Source organism: Canis lupus, chromosome 32 (genome assembly GCF_011100685.1).
Source record: "Canis lupus familiaris isolate Mischka breed German Shepherd chromosome 32, alternate assembly UU_Cfam_GSD_1.0, whole genome shotgun sequence".
In the NCBI taxonomy this organism is placed as follows: Eukaryota; Metazoa; Chordata; class Mammalia; order Carnivora; family Canidae; genus Canis; species Canis lupus.
The window spans coordinates 14,805,547-14,822,128 of NC_049253.1; the positions used below are offsets into that span (position 1 = coordinate 14,805,547).

The 16,582-nt window shown below is 37.1% G+C and overlaps 1 protein-coding gene across 1 annotated transcript; it reads right to left on the reverse strand.

Moving 5' to 3' along the window:
• Window positions 1–8,009: 8,009 nt before the first annotated feature.
• On the reverse strand, window positions 8,010–9,111 carry LOC610176 (septin-2-like). Its single transcript, XM_038581739.1, is given in 2 exon segments — window positions 8,010–8,514; window positions 8,517–9,111. Coding segments are annotated over 2 exon segments (1,083 nt in total). The 3' UTR covers window positions 8,010–8,026.
• Window positions 9,112–16,582: the final 7,471 nt, after the last annotated feature.

Consider the following 16,582-nt stretch of genomic DNA (forward strand, 5'->3'; position numbering starts at 1 on the left):
TTTTTCCCTCCCAGGACTCCAATAGCAAAAGTAGCAATATTTTTTACATTACTGGCTGCCTTCTTTTAGAGATATGTATACCATAAATTTTATTTCACATATTATTTTGTATACAATAAAGGGCAAGCATTATATTATTACTACATTCTTCAACATGCCTAGCAAAACACCTGTAAGAAGAAGGGCACTTGTTTAATTAAATTATGTTTTTATGGGTTCAACTCACTAAGGCTAACTGAGACGCTCCCATGATGATCTCCAGATTCCTGAAGTCCTCAGCAGTAAATCACTTAACACAATCTTTTGGTTCTGTTCTCTTCTGTTGTAACCTAAACAGGGTTGGTAGTTGCTCAGTGTAATTGGATGTGCCAAAAGTTCAGTTGTTCTGATTCTCCACAGACTACCTAGACAGATGGTCAACTGGCAGGAGCCCAGAAATGCTAGTTCTACCTATTAAGTACCATCAAAACAACTAAATCTTACAGATGCTGACACAACTATTAATGTTTTTCTCATGCCAATTTACTGATAGTTATAATCAATTGAAAATAACTATTTCTTAAGGAAATATACTTGGATGAATGAAAATATTTTAGGACTTGAATTTTGAGAATTATAACACTATAATTCATCTTAAATTATGTCTCCTCACTTTGATTTAATACTTTTACTTTGAAATTTTTAGTTCAGTACTTCATTATTTGAGAGAGGATACTCTACTTTGAACTGTTTAAATTTGGTCTTGTTTTTAAAAATACTAAATTGGAAACTGTGCAATAAAGGACATTTACATCATACCAAAGCTAAAATAACTCAGTCCATCAGCAAATGAGTGCCCAAGTACCAGAGGCAGGTAATACAAGAATCCCAAATTAATTCTATTCTCAGAGGTGACAGAGTACTGATTCTCCAGCATGCTTGGAGGAGGCCCTGAGGTTAGATCAACTTGGATGGAATTTCCTGTTTTTGCTGCATGAAATTTCTCCAGTGAAAATGGAAGATAGGAAAAGAGAGAAGGAATAATCCACACCCACACCCACACCCACCAATGACACACAGAATTGCATGGTTTAAAATTCCAGATATAGAGTTCTTAGTAGAAATAAGTAAAGCTCATTAGCTTTAGATATTCATTTCAATTTGGGTTTTATTTTCACTATAATGAGCATGTTCGCATGTGCATTTTAAAAAAGAATTCAGGCGACAATTTGACTCAAAAAGACTAAAATGACCATTTATTTCTAAAGGGTAAGATTTTTAAGATTAAGGACATTTATTGGGATACCTTAATTCTAAAATGTGATTAGTCAGATTGTACCAACTCCATTTATCTTGCAAAAACAATGGCACTGGTGTTTCTGGGACTCTTTAGAAGCAGTTACATAAGAGTTATAGATTCTTATAATAATGCTCCTTTTTAGTGTAATTAGGCCCCCAATTTTTTTAACTATACTTTGAATAGTATTGTTTATATTTCTTTACTGCAGTAACATAGCAATAAATCCAAGTCCAGAGAATCACAATTTATAGGGAAATATAAGAGGTGTCTATATAAGTATTAAATTCCCACTAGTCCTGATATCTGCTGTATGTGTACACCTAAGGAACCTAAGGAACACTTTAAAACAATAAATGATATTAACTATTCCATGACAATTATGTGTGTTTAAAAATATTGAAAGAAAGAAAGAAAGAAAGAAAGAAAGAAAGAAAGAAAGAAAGAAAGAAAGAAAGAAAGAAAGATATCAGGGGAAATCATGTTTTCCAATGTCTACACTATTTTTTAAGACATAGAATGGGGGAAAAAACCAACACCAGCCCATACCCCCCAAAAAAGAATATCAGCTTCTCCAATAGTAGATTGAAAAGCACAGAGTGAAAAAGTGATGACTGTAAATCTGAAGGTTTTTATTCTCAGAAGCTATAAATTAGGATTAATATTAGGTCAAGAGCATTAAGTAGAATTTTAAAGAGAGTATTAGAGGGGTAGTTACTGGCAATACTTTGTGTCTGTAACCTAAAATAAGTTTTACCTCTTTCCACCATCAAATAGATCCCTAGAGTTGGAAAAAATAGGATTTTCTTGCTTGCATTCTTCTCTCTGAATAAACGATGAATACTCAAATTATCTACCATGTTCATGAAGAATTTTTGCCTAACAGCAAATACTTGTGAACTTTTGACATGCATTTCAGGTACCAACTTTCTCTCAGGCCTTACCCGATTAGTCTGAGTGCTTATTTTTCTCACATCGTAATATTTTCACATACTTATTTTTTTAACTAGTGTGGCACGGTACATGTTTATGTCACTTCAATCACTTTTTTAGAATCATGGGGAACACACAGGGTGGGAGAAATTTCAAAAACTGAAGAACTTGCAGGAAGGATTAAGAAGAACAGTGAGAACAGCAGAGAGAAGCCACTGGACCCTGACAATCTAATGCGATCAAGCTGAAAAGTCTTCCTTGTTTGACTGAGAAGACTAAATTAAAGCATGGAGTAACCACTTTGGCTGGCCCTGGCCTAGGGTTTCAACAGAATTGCATGTGCAACCGTAAAGTCAACCATCCTGCGACCTGTATTGATCATTGAGACAGCTGAACTAAGTAGTTCTGCTGTGCACGAGGGTCTGTTTGCTTGGACATACACAGTCACAGCAAGATATGCACAAGAATATTAATTACGGAAACAAGCCAGAAGCAAGAGAATGCCTGCTGGAAACCCCCGCAGAAAGCAGCAGTCTTGTTTCCCGCAGAGTTCTACAGCACACATAGACACTCTCCTGCTCGCTGAGCACTGGGGAGTTGTTGCCCTGCTGCTTTATGTTAATTAGAGAATAAATAAGTGGCCAACTGTAGTCTGTGGGCATATGTTGGTCAACTGTCTCTGTCTAATTAGGTTGTAAGCCCACTGGGCAGGGGCCTCATTTAAATCTATGTTCCGGAAAGCACTTAGTGCCTTTGTTGAAGCCTAGTGAACAGTAAGAGATTAGGGCAAATGGCTGAGGTTTAATAAGCAAGAAAAAAAACTTAAGAATTTGTTTTTCTGTGTGTGTGTGTGTATATTTGGTGTCTTGCAGAATGCTAAGTAAATCTGTTGAGCAAATAATGGAATTTTACTTTTGATAGACTAATGCCCCACATGTTGCTCTATGTAGCATACTAAACATATATGTAACTTATATAAAATTGTTTATCGTTTAATAGATTCATAATTTAACAAAATAAATTTGACATAACTTGATATGTATGATTCAGAAATTACAAGGAGTATTTGCAACTGTAATTAACATAAGCTTCAAATGAAATAGATACTCATTTGAGTGCTGAATATTTATACCATGTATTGCCTGGGTATGTGAGTGTGTTTTGTACCTATCATCATCATAGTATGTGCATTCTGTGTTCATATAGTGCAACAAAGTAGTGTATGTATGTATTTAGTTGCACACGCAGTTGACTAAATATTCAGACATTCATCAAAATGTCCAAGCAGTGGGTATCCTCTATTTTATATGTTTGTGTAGTTCAGGGAAGTCTGATCTCTCCCCATGTCATCTAATGTCTGTCACTAAATCGTTGTCTGTTACTGTTAGCTTAGAATACTAAGAATTATCTGCCAACCACAAAGGGCAAAAAGTGGAAATAAAAATATACACACTTTTTATATACATGTGTTTATATATATTATGTTTAAAGACTACTTCTTTTCTGTGTACATTTATTTCTTTGAACTCCTATCACATTAAACTATGTGCTGCTTTCCATTTACATGTGTGTACGTGTACACATATCCATCTATGATTGTTCGTTTTCCTCCAGAGGCTGTAAGGTATCCAAGGATAAAGACCAAACCTTATTTTATTTTACGTTTCTAGTGTTTCTCCCAAGTGCTAGCCAAAGCAATTTCCAACAAATATTTGGTGGTTGATTAAAAATGTTTATTGACTGTCTATTTTTTAAATTTCTACATAAGGCAAATTTGCCAATTACATGAACATTTAAACTGCTGTGTACTTTAATTCATTATAACTATTAGTATATACATCACACAGAAGGAATAAGACTGTGGCTCTGGCCAGAAGTATCTGGTTTGAAGTATTTACTCATGTTCATTTGTCATAGAATGTAGATTACTAATGCCCTTCAAATACAAAGGTTGTTAGGAGGCAGCTCTGGTGGCGCAGCAGTTTAGCGCCGCTTGCAGCCCGGGGTATGATTCTGGAGACCTGGGATCAAGTCCCATGTCAGGTTCCCTGCATAGAACCTGCTTCTCCCTCTGCCTGTGTCTCTGCCTTTCTCTCTCTCTCTCTCTCTCTCTTTCTCTGTGTCTCTATGAATAAATAAAATAAAATATTAAAAAAAGGTTGTTAGGAAAATATTGTCTAAAACACCTACATCCTTATGTTCTCTCTCCTAGACTTACAGAAGGTTGACAATTTAGAATATGATAGAAAATACATGTTGGTCTTAAGGCCAAATTCATATTTTCTTCCCTAGATCTCTTATGTCACCTAAGGGAGGCCCTCTGAAGATGAAAGGCAGGCATTTATGGGTAAAGAGGAGCTTTGACAAAAGTAGTCTATGGTTTTGGTTATTGGCTTCTTTTATATTTGTAGAGAATAAAGTAGGGTCTTAAAAATTATTAGATCAATTTATTCATGTAGGACTTCCTCAAGTACTAGATTGTTTGAATTAGATAGCTTCACATAACGATTAGCCTGATAATGCTCCATACATTGCATGTTCTTTCTTTCATTGAAGCTTTTTTTGTGGTTTTTCCAATATAGTCCTCTACTTCTTCTTTCCTCTTTCTCACAGTAAAAAACCATGAGCTTTCAGCTATTTAACTTCTAGGTTTTACTGTAGAAATAGAGGTCAGATTCCCCCTCCTAAATAATCCTCAGAAATCCAAAATAAGTGAAGTACTCAATTATGAGAAACAAACTCTTACCTTGTTTCTAAATCCCCATCTTTGCCTCATTCTGTTTCTCAGCTCTCTGTCTAACTTGCACTCTCTGTGCACTATTTCTTTAAAGTAGGTGTCTTACACTACGTTTACCTTTTTAAAATATCTGAGACCATATTTTGGTGACTTTCTGAATAGCCACCTTCTACAACCAGAGCTAATATTGCCTTTGTTGATTTGATCTGTTTTCAGAGGTCAGAGACCAGGAACTTCTCATAGTTTGGTAACTGGAGTAGAGACATTCATGGATAGAGCATCTGCCATCAGCTACAATCCTACTGGGATTTGCAAGCAGAGCCTTCTTTGGCCACCTGAGCATTCTTTTCTCTTCACATGTAGCGACAGATACATGGTCACTACTTTGTTTCAGGCCTTGTCAGCCCTTTCCTTTCTTCCCAGTTAGTGAATCTGTTACCAATTTTTTTTTTGGGGGGGTGGTATTTTTTTTAAAGATTTTATTTTATTCATTCATGAGAGACAGAGACAGAGACAGAGAGAGAGGCAGAGACACAGGCAGAGGGAGAAGCAGGCTCCATGCAGGGAGCCGGACTTGGGACTTGAACCCAGGTCTCCAGGATCAGGCCCTGGGCTAAAGGTAGCGCTAAACCACTGAGCCACCCAGGCTGCCCCCAATTTTTGGTTTTAATATCTCCTTGGATGACACAATTGACTCATGAATATGCCCTTTTTTATCAACAAAAACATCAAGAGTTGGTCTAGGGCTTAGTACTGGATGTTGCCTACCTGTCCTTTCCTGTGGCCTGTGTCTTAAAAGATCTTTAAAAAATCCTTTGTTCACATTATCTTATCGTATATGTAATTCTCCTTCACCTATGATTTTTTTAATGTCCTCTTCAAAAAAAAACTTGGTAAAATTCAGTTTATTTATTTTTTTTGTTGTTTTTTAATAGCCAAACCATAGTGCTTTATTGATAAAAGGTTAGTTTCAGTGAATACAAAATCGTTGTGTAAAGTAAGTTTTCAAAATACATTTCTATAAGTAAAGATGATCTCTTAGTAAAAGCAATTATCAGTAAAAGTATTTATTTAGATTTGGGCAGCAAAACAAAGGGGGATTTAGAAGTGAGACAGTGTAGGTCCACCTACCCCCACACTACGCTTACCAGGTGGCAGCTGGCCCTAGTAGTATTACTCAAACACACGCAGGGCCTTTTACGAGTGTACTTAAAGGCAAAATAACCCAATAACTGGCCTTGTACGGAGGTGCTCGAACGTCGGCGAACAGTTCCTCCCGTTAGAACTTTGTACACCTGTGCCTAAACCTAAGGCTGGTGCAACAGTGAGAAGACGAAGTTCCTGGGACACCTGATTGCTGTCTGTAGCCCACCTCTGTGACAAACGTTTTGACCCTGTCACTTTATTTTGTCTGACTCAAACAAAAACTCTTCCCATCCTCGGGCGGTGGGGGGAAGTTCTGCATCTCAAATCCTCCTGTTAGAGCAAACTGAAAACACCGCCAGCACCTGCTCCCTTCAGCTCTCCTTTCACCCATCACTTTCTGGGGATCACTTTCCCATTGTCAGTATAAATGCTGAAAATAACAAGCCCTGGGGCCTCAGTGCCCCTTGGACGGAAGGGGAGGGCCAAGGGCACAGAGCACAGAAGATGGGTCTGATGGGTGGCGTCTAAGCAGTCGGACCATGGGGCAGATTTGAAAGGTCTCGTAGTTTCACCTGGCAGATGGCCAGGTTTGTAGGACACATAAGGAAGGACATGATGATGGCTAAAAACAGACAACAGTTTCCATATAAAATGATCACTATTTGCCTCCTTTCAGAAAACTATTAAAAATTTTAAAGAACCAGTTAAAGGAAAGCCAAATCAGGAAAACCTGGTTGGCATTCAGGCATCATGGGGCCATGAGCCTCAGGCCAGGTCTGGGTTCAGAGGGCTTTCCACGAAGGACCCCGACACTCACGGCTCAGGAAGATCTTGTACACCTGTAGTTACAGAGAGCACATCAGAGTGCTGTAAAAAAAAAAAGTATAAAAAGGCTGGTTTCTAAATTTTCCTTTAAAAAATAACTTTTTGTGTTAGTTGAGTAAAAATCGTCTATTGGCACTCTCTGTATGGGTAAGAACGTTGTAATATGAAAACTGGAGTTCACAGACTCTTGCTGTCAACGGCGGAGTATAACCAGGATCAGTGGGGAACGCGGCAAAACGTGGTTGTGGCAGGTTCTCTGCAGAGCAGTTTAAAAAATGACCTAGCATCAGAATCCAGAGACCTCTTAAAATTTGAAGCAAAAAGCCTGTTTTTAAAAGAGCTATTTTAGTATACACATATCATATTAGATAATTCTATTGTTTTACATGGTAAAAAAAAAAAAGTGTGCAGATGAGTTAACAGTATTGGATTATAGCAGCAAAACTGGTTCCAGATGTTGTGCTCAAAGCAAAGCAAAGCAAGAGAGAATCTCCATCTTGGTGACCTGGTAAGTAAATGCCCTGCAGATGCCAGCTCACCTCTATCACTGGGGCCACATCACTAGCACCCAGGCACATGCTGGCTAAATCTGAATGTTCTAGAAATGAAATCAAGAGTGCTCCTCGACAATTATTCAGTTAGGCCAGCCAAATCAAAGAAATTCAACGAACTAGGGGTGGTAGAAGGGGAGGAGGGCGGGTGGTGGGAGTGAATGGGTGACGGGCACTGGGGGTTATTCTGTATGTTGGTAAATTGAACACCAATAAAAAACAAATTAAAAAAAAAGAAATTCAATGTTAATTATACATACTGACTGATCCTGGAAATCAGTTCCAACATCAGTGGTTAGTTAAGGTGGAAGAAAAATGAAAATGGAAGGTTCACCTCACAAAATATAAAGCATAACAAAGCAATGAAATAGAAATGTTAAAAGTACTTCATACAAAACACATCGAAAGTTTAAAAAAAAATTAAATTCTCAGGCACAGGTACTGTAAAATGTGGATGGGCACCCCCCGCTCTCCAATGACCTCTCGGAAACACGCAGTCGTGGTACTCATGCGAATGTTCTCTGTATCTTCTGTATCTTGCTAAGTGTCTTCGTTACCTTACACGTGGTGCCCGTGGACCCCACCGTCAGCATCCCCACCCTGCATCTGCAGCTGCAGCTGAGCCTGCATCCTTGCGATCATCTCCTGCATGCGGCGGAGCTCTGCTTCCTTCTCCAGCAGGATCTGGTCTTTATTCATGGCCTCATTTTCTACTTTTCTGCCGCCTCTTTTGAGCCTCTCAGAAGGGAAGTTTTCGTAGTGAAGGTCCTGGGTCACCTCCTGGAGATCCTGCATGTGGGTGATGAGCGTTGTCCGCAGCTTCAGGAAGTCGTTGTGCTCCGGGCTCTCCACCTCCACAACACCCCACGGGTACAGGCGGCCTCTGACCTTCTTGCCCTTGGCTTCAATCAGCTGATTGGATCCAACCACAGAGAACGGGATACTGGCCTTGAGAAGTCTGGTCTGCTCTTTAAAGTCCTCACCTTCATCTGATTCTGCATCAGGTAAGTGGTAGATTTTGATGTTACGTTCTTCAGTTTCATCAGAATTCTTTTCTTCAAGCGCTCCTGCTCCTTCAGGGTGAGGGTGTCAGCTTTGGCAATGACGGGCACGATGTTCTCCTTATTGTGTATTGCTTTCATGAATGCGACGTCTGAGGGCTTAAGTCCATGTCCAAAGGGGGAGATGAAGTAAAAGCAGCAGTGCACCCTGTTATCGATGATGTGCCGCCGGTTCAAACCACTCTCGTCCTGCAGGTACCGTTCAAACTGCTCGTCAGTGTAGGAGATGATGGTCTTGAAACAGTCCCTGCAGTTGATGGCATCCCCGTCGCCAGGCGTGTCCACCACTGTCAAGCGCAGCTTGACCCCTCGCTCCTCCATGTCCACAGTCGAAGCCTCAATCTGGACAGTTCTTTCAATTTTCTCTGCGGCTCCAGGTATGATTCTTTCTGGGTGGAGATCAGTCAGGAATAGGCTGTTTATGAGAGTTGATTTTCCTAGACCCCATTCACCGACCAACATTAGTGTGAACTCAAAACCTTTTTTCACTGATTTTTGGTGAACTTGATTGGGAAGATTCGCAAATCCGACATAGCCAGGAACTTCTGGATTTATAAACTGAATTGGTTGTTGCTTAGACATCTTGATTGGGAAGATTCGCAAATCCGACATAGCCAGGAACTTCTGGATTTATAAACTGAGTTGGTTGTTGCTTAGACATCTTCATTGAAGATTTCTCAATCGCCGACGCGTGGAGAAGCAGGCGCCGACTACCACGCGGTGGACCGCCCAGTGCCCGACCCGTAAAATTCAGTTTAAAAGCCACAATACCCTGAATCCATCTAATTGAAATAACCTCTTTACTGCTTCTTCTCCTCGAACATTCTATCTAGCTATCAATTAATGTTTTGCTTATACATTACCTCCCCAATTAAATAGAATTTTTTAGGTATTGATAATTAAAATTATTATTGCACATTTAATCTAGATGTGACTGTATATGAAAATAAGCACTTTATATTTATTATCTCACTTGCTTTTAATGATATCCATTTGTAGTAAGCTTTAGGCTCATTTTTAATACAGGAAGTGACCCTGAGAGAGAGAAGGATTCCTTGACCAATGTCATCTAGCAAGTAAACAATAGAACCAGATAAATGTTTCACTTTCTTGCTTACCACTTCGTAATGCCCATTTTGTTGCTATCGTTTGCCTCCTCCTCCACTGGAATTTAGTTCCTTCAGGGTAGAGATTTGAATCTGTTCTGTTCACTGCTGTGTCTAGAACAATCTGTGGCCTCTCTGGCCTCTCCGAAGCTCTTCTCTCTATGTATCTATATCTGTATCTCTAGAGAGAGCATTTCTGTACATTTGTATAAAACATCTATTTTATATGAAGAAGAAATTATCCAAACCATATTTTGCTATTTCTTAGCAATCTCAATTCCAAGTGATGTTTACAGTATAGTTTTTAATTCTTTTAAAAATTAGAAAACTTAGATAAAATATTACCCATTGTGAGGTATCTAAACCAGTTTTCTTTTGTTGATAGTAAGTGAACAGAGCATGGATGTGCTAGATCTCCAAAATATAAATGAAATCTTGAAAGCAACAAGAATCCAAATACTAAGAGCATAAAATTGTTAATATTTTTTTGTTTACTGGTACTAATGCCCAAAGCCACTAGAACAGATTTGAGAAGCTTCCTACAAATATTTTTAAAAATAACAAACTCTAAAGACTCCTTCTTGATTACATCCTCAAATGACTGATTAAAGGACATACAATTCTGAAGTTAAATAAAAAAAATAATAATAATAAATAAATAAATAAATAAATAAATAAATAAATAAATTGCATAAAAATGAAAAATCAGCTTGACAATACCAAACAAACATCTTTCCAGAATCTTCTGAGATTTGTGAGCTTTGTAGTAAGAGGTCTAGGTTTTTAAAATTATTTTTAAACATTCTTATTATTAATTAAAAATATGCATTTATATCAGTGAAGTCAGTTTTGGTATATGCTTAATATACCAAATATATATGTGTATATTATTCCATAAGAGTTTTTATTTCCAAAATACAAATGAAAAATGACACAATCATAAATATCAAATACCACATTCATGTTTAACAAGAAATAATTTTCCAATGATTTGTTCAGCAAAAAATAAAACAATATTGTAAACTGTCAAAAAAACAAGCAATAACATTTCCACTGGGAAATAAAAATGACTTTCTTTTCTAATTACTAAAGCAATATCCATACAATATCAAATACATTTAGAAGGCTAATCAGAAAATTGTCATGATAGGGGGTAGAAGGGCCTGTTTTTCTTCTTTGAAAATCCTGGTAAAATCACACAAATGGAAGGAAATGAAGAAGCAAGGATAAAATGATTAAATCACTTTATCTCCTTTCCATTTTCTTATAAAAATATTTTTATTATGTATAGTATATCCAGAAGGACTTAAGATATTTATAAAGAATAAAACAAACACTATGAACGTGGCTCCTGATTTTAAGTACACCTGTTGACACTATTTGTGTTATTCCTTTCTCTTCTATTTTTTTATGATAACATTTTAGGATTGCAGATAGATCATTGGTTTTCTACAACAACCATATTTTATCTTAGGTTACATATACAACAAGTAATATATCAAAGGAAGTGAGCTACATCTTTCAAGGTATAAGCAAGTATGATGGGGCAAATGTCTGAAAAATAATTTGCAGATTATTTTCAATTTCTTAAAGGCCTAAAATTGAGACTGTCAATTCACGATGCCAAATTTCATTGTTCTTTCCTATTGGTTTACCCCAGAAAATAGACTCAGAATCATTTTTTTCAGTCCATAACTATTAAATCAAGTATTTCCATATGCCAGGTACTCTTATTAATAGCAGTATATAAACAATAATCAACAAGACAAAGCACTTATCCTCATAAATGTTAACACTCAAGTAGGGGAAAGCAATTGAGTACTTAAAGTCCTGAAGACATAGACAATTTTCAAAAAGTATTAATGGAATGACATGTTTTTATATTGGTAGAGTTAACAATTAGAATATCAAATGAGACAGCATCATATTTAATATTTCCACCTTTCTTCTCTTGCTCTTCTTTTTCTTCAGACATACTATCTTTGTCATACTTACTAAGAACCAATTCAGTATAATTTTTAAATGAAATACCACTTTTTCACTATAGACAAATTATATAATCTGTAAATAATCTCAAAATTCTGAGGAAATTTGTTACAGGTAAACGGAGTCTGAACATTAACAGCTCTATTACACTGATTTTTAGGAAAGTTGGAAAAGTCATCAAAAATGGGATGATAGTTTATATTATTCATAAGGACCATCTAGAGGAAGATAAAAGTCATCATTTACTCATGGATGCTCATGAATCAATTTATCCTTGAGGCAATGATATTAGTATGTCACCTCTATAGATCTTCCTAAATGATTTGGCATATATGTATTTTAAGTATATATTTTCTTTTTGATTAGATAATGCTATATTAAAATCAGCATCTTTAATTAATTGTTTAATCCAGAGGAAAAATAATGGGAAATATATAAAACATCATCTCTGTTAAAGAAAAAAAAAATCAAGGGGAAAGTTAGTACTCATTCAGTACTTCTTTATATAGAACAGGCTCAATGCCTGGCAAACGATGGAATAAACAGGCCATCTGCTGGCAAGTGGCAAATAGGCAGCCTTTATACATCCAAACTCAACTAAAGCCACCTCAGTGGTACTAGGAGTACTTAAAGGAGTGCTTAAAGGAGTCAATTAAGAGAAAGGAGTATTTTTTCTCCTTGCTGACATTAATTGGTAATTGTTCACTCTAAATATCTTCATTCACAGTAATTTAACTTCATAAGCTTAAACCCTTCCAATTGAGGTGGGGGCTGGGACAGTGGTCTAACTACTGATTCCATCACTTATGTACTCAACTATTATTTACGGATTGCCTGCTGTGTTTTAAATGTAACAATATATAAAACAACTTCTTTACTCTCCCAGAACAAATACTCTAGATGGGTAGGTGTTAACTAGTAAAATCCTAATAAAAAGTAATTTTGCCCTAAAGAATGAGTAAACTGAACTGTTTTATAGTTTATAGTAGATGCTACAATATTTCAATTTGGTTTCTAGAGAGAAAGACAAGGACTCTTGAATCTTTGTTCCAGAAAATACTAACATCATGCTGTCAGCTGATGTTGAAATTCACTTCTGAAGATTCTTGGCCCTTGTACATTTGACTGACTCTATTTTCACTGATCTTCCCAAATTACAGTAATCCATGGAAACGACAAGTCCCTTTAACTGTTTTTTTTTGTTGTTTTTTTGTTTGTTTGTTTGTTTGTTTTAGGCAAACTTTACTTGAAGGAATAGCTACTGACTCTTCTTTCAATGTGAATGCGAGAACAGAACATTCCAGCTTTGAAGATATCTGCATTAGGTCATCCTGAGTATAATTCACTGATGTTACTGCTAAAGCTTCTGCTAACACCACTCAGCTTGTTCTCCAGGTAAATTGAGGACTTCAATTTTCTGGAGACTTCAGTTTGGCACCATTCCCAGTATTATAATCACATATGCACACAACCAAACCACCCTTATAGGTTCATTTCTAGTTCATAAGATTCGCAGCAGAAATAAATTATTTAAATAATACCCAAATTGCCTAATTGATACTCAAATCACTCAGTTAATATCAATTCTGAAGCAGTTTTATTTTGTTGCTGTCAACATCTTTCTTCACAGGATTCTTTACACTCTAGTCCCTATTTCCATTTTTCTCCATAGATTTCATTCACAAACAATTCATGTTTTAGCCATATAAGTTAATAAATCTCTTTTATTCATTCATTTAAATGGCATTAAACTCACTGCAAATCTTTATTGTTTGATTGCAATGTGCTTGACTCTCTTTGGGCTTCAAAAACCACCACAACATGCCCACTGAGAGGAAAGGAAGAAGGCGATAGGAATTCCACCCAAGAGGATTTTCTCTCTAGTCATATTTACATATTTAAAGGAGAAATATTTTCTAAAGGTTCCAACTTCCAGTATGTCTTGGATTGTGCCTGAAATCAAGACATTAAACCTATGGAGTTTTTATTTTTAGCGAGTGAGGTACTGAAGCAGAAAAGATAAGACCCACCAGAGTTATCTTCCTAAAACAGAAATGTAAGGCTTTCAATGCCTATAAAAATGCAGACAACTTTCTGTTGCAGTGGACATACATCCTGCCTGTCCATATAGCTAGCCCAAGGCACTGGAATAGGTAGAGAAATTCTTCACTGCAAACACCTCAGACTCAAAAAGAAGCCTTAAAAAATCATACGATAAGGCAAGAGCATCTGGACTGGTGATCATGGCTGCAGTCGTAGAGGGTGGAGAATGGTGGGGAAAGAGCATACTGCACTTAAAAATAACTAGGGGAAGAGTCTCACAGTAATGCCAGAATCTATCCAGTTTAGTGCAGTATACACAGAGGATCAAGAGCATTTCTGTTCTAAGGACTAGAGATAGTGATGGTGCTCTGGGTTGCAAGTTGCCACAGTTAGGGTGTGACTTTTGTTGACTTTGTGGCCACTGGTCAATCTAAACTGTGGGAAATGGAACCATATCCAACCATGTTGGAATGGTGCTCTACATCTTGCGTATTTCCTAATGCTGTGTAATTTTCTTGACATAGTTCTGTTATAAAACCATTGTAGGACTTTGGGTAAAACTCTCTGAACCTTACTTTTTGTTGGGCAGAAGTAATGACAATATCCATCTTAGAGTCGTTTTCAGAATAAGGTGAAGTAATGCATAATGCATATGAGTATGTTTCATATTCTTTACAATGTTATACAAATGTAGAGTATCAAACATTGGAAAGCTGTTTTGCACTTTTAATTCATAAACACATCCACATATTACTGTTTTGGTGACTAAAATTGAATACTAATTATCTTATGGATATAGTAATCAAAATAAGTAACATAAGTTGTGAAGATATATATAGTCTTATATATATATACACACATACATACACACCTCCCCATAAGACTCAAAGTAATTTTCAGCTTGAATTGGAAAAAAAAACATGTGGCCTATAAGAATTTTGATGCTTTCTGGGCAGCCCCAGTCGCCCAGCGGTTTAGTGCTGCCTTCAGCCCAGGGTGTGATCCTAGACACCTGGGATCAAGTCCCATGTCAGGCTCCCTGCATGGAGCCTGCTTCTCCCTCTGCCTTGTCTCTGCCTCTCTCTCTCTCTCTCTCTCTCTCTCTCAATCTCTCTCTCTCTCTCTCTGTGTCTCTCATGAATAAATAAATACAATCTTAAAAAGAAGAATTTTGATGTTTTCTGAATTTTCCTGCTTGACAAAAGTTGCTTACCACTCATCTATAAAAAAAAAAAAGTCCAAAGCCAATAGTGAAAGATTTAAGATCATTACAAGTTAACCTATATTTCAAGTTCCATTTTGCTAAATTCCCTTCCCCATGTCTTACTACATTCCCATCTGATACAGTCCCTCAGTTTTTAATCTATCTTCTGCTATTCTTCTGTGCTTTGAACATGGCAGGCTCTATTTTGAATTTCCTACCCCCATTCTTTTATCTGTTTCATAAAAAATATTCTTGTCCTTTAACATCTAGTTCCTGTCACTTTGCTAACTTGGCTCCAAATCCTCCATCAGTAGTGGAACATCCTTTTCTATGTAGTCTTTCAAACTCCCTCAAAACATTAACTGTTTAATTAACTGTAACAAATGTTAAATAGGAATGTTCTCATTTAAAGGAAACTCTTAAAGGGTAGTAATATTTTTATGGATATCCCTGTATCCTTGTGCCTGGGCTAGTGCCTATCAACTAGCACTGTTACTATTGGGGTAATTGATAACTAAGTATATATTTAAAAGGAATTGTCCAATAACTAGTCAAAAATTTCAAAATGAGCCTCAACTTTACTTTTTCTCTCCTTGTTGTACAAGGAGTGGGGGGAGACCAGAAAGGACCATGGAGGAAGATGCTTAGCTATCACTGCCAAGTACACAGTCTTCCAAAAGTACCCTTGTGAAGGCAGAATGAGTAGAGTTTCCCAGTACACAGAAAGGGATAGCTGAGGCCAAAAGGACAGAAAAATTGAAAAGTTGTAACGATGAGGGTGGTTAACACTGGCCTTGAGGCTATCTGTCAATCTAAATGGAGCAGTCATCTAAGACTAGAGACAGAGGATCAATGAAGTTATTGATGCAGTAACTTTTAGAATGGAGACCATTTAGCCACAAAGATACTTCAAGCAGGTGGCCAGCAAGAGTACAATTTTGAGAGGCTAACCCTGCACACAGTCCTAGAAGGGAAAACAGAAGCCTAACGCAGGCATTACTCTTGCAGATTCTTACAGTGCAGTAACAGTAGAGTGTATGGATACTGGGTTGCACAAGCAGGGGGAGGAGCACAACAAAGCAATTCTCAGAGTTGCAAAAGTCAACAGACATTAGAAGAGAAAGATAAATCAGCACATTTGAATCTGGACTTAAAAAATATTGTTGTAGGGTTGCCTGGGTGGCTCGGTGGTTGAGCATCTGTCTGCCTTCTGCTCAGGACATGATCCTACTGTTCTGGGATAGAGTCCCACGGCAAGCTCCCTGCAGGGATCCTGCTTCTTCCTCTGCCTCTCTCTGTGTGTCTCTCATGAATAAATAAATAAAATCTTTAAAAAAATATGCATTATTGTAGGAGCCGCCCGGCTGGCTCAGTCGGAAAGGCATGCGATTCTTGATGTCCAGGTTGTAGGTTTGAGCCCCACGGTGGGCATAAAGATTACTTAACTAGAATAATAATAATTTTTTAAATGTGATATATAGATTTCCTTGAAAGGCATCAGTGTTACAGAAAGAAAAATTATGACTACCTAGCCTAGGACTAAGTCTCTAAACATTCATGGCTAGAATATTTCACCAAATAGGTATTAAATTGTTCCTATTTTGCTATGCATGTGAGTTATAGTGAGTGCTAGCTAAGAGTTTAGCAAAATTACATGTTACTAACTTAAAGATGCATAGATTTTTTTCAAAACAATGAATTTCACGTTGAAGAA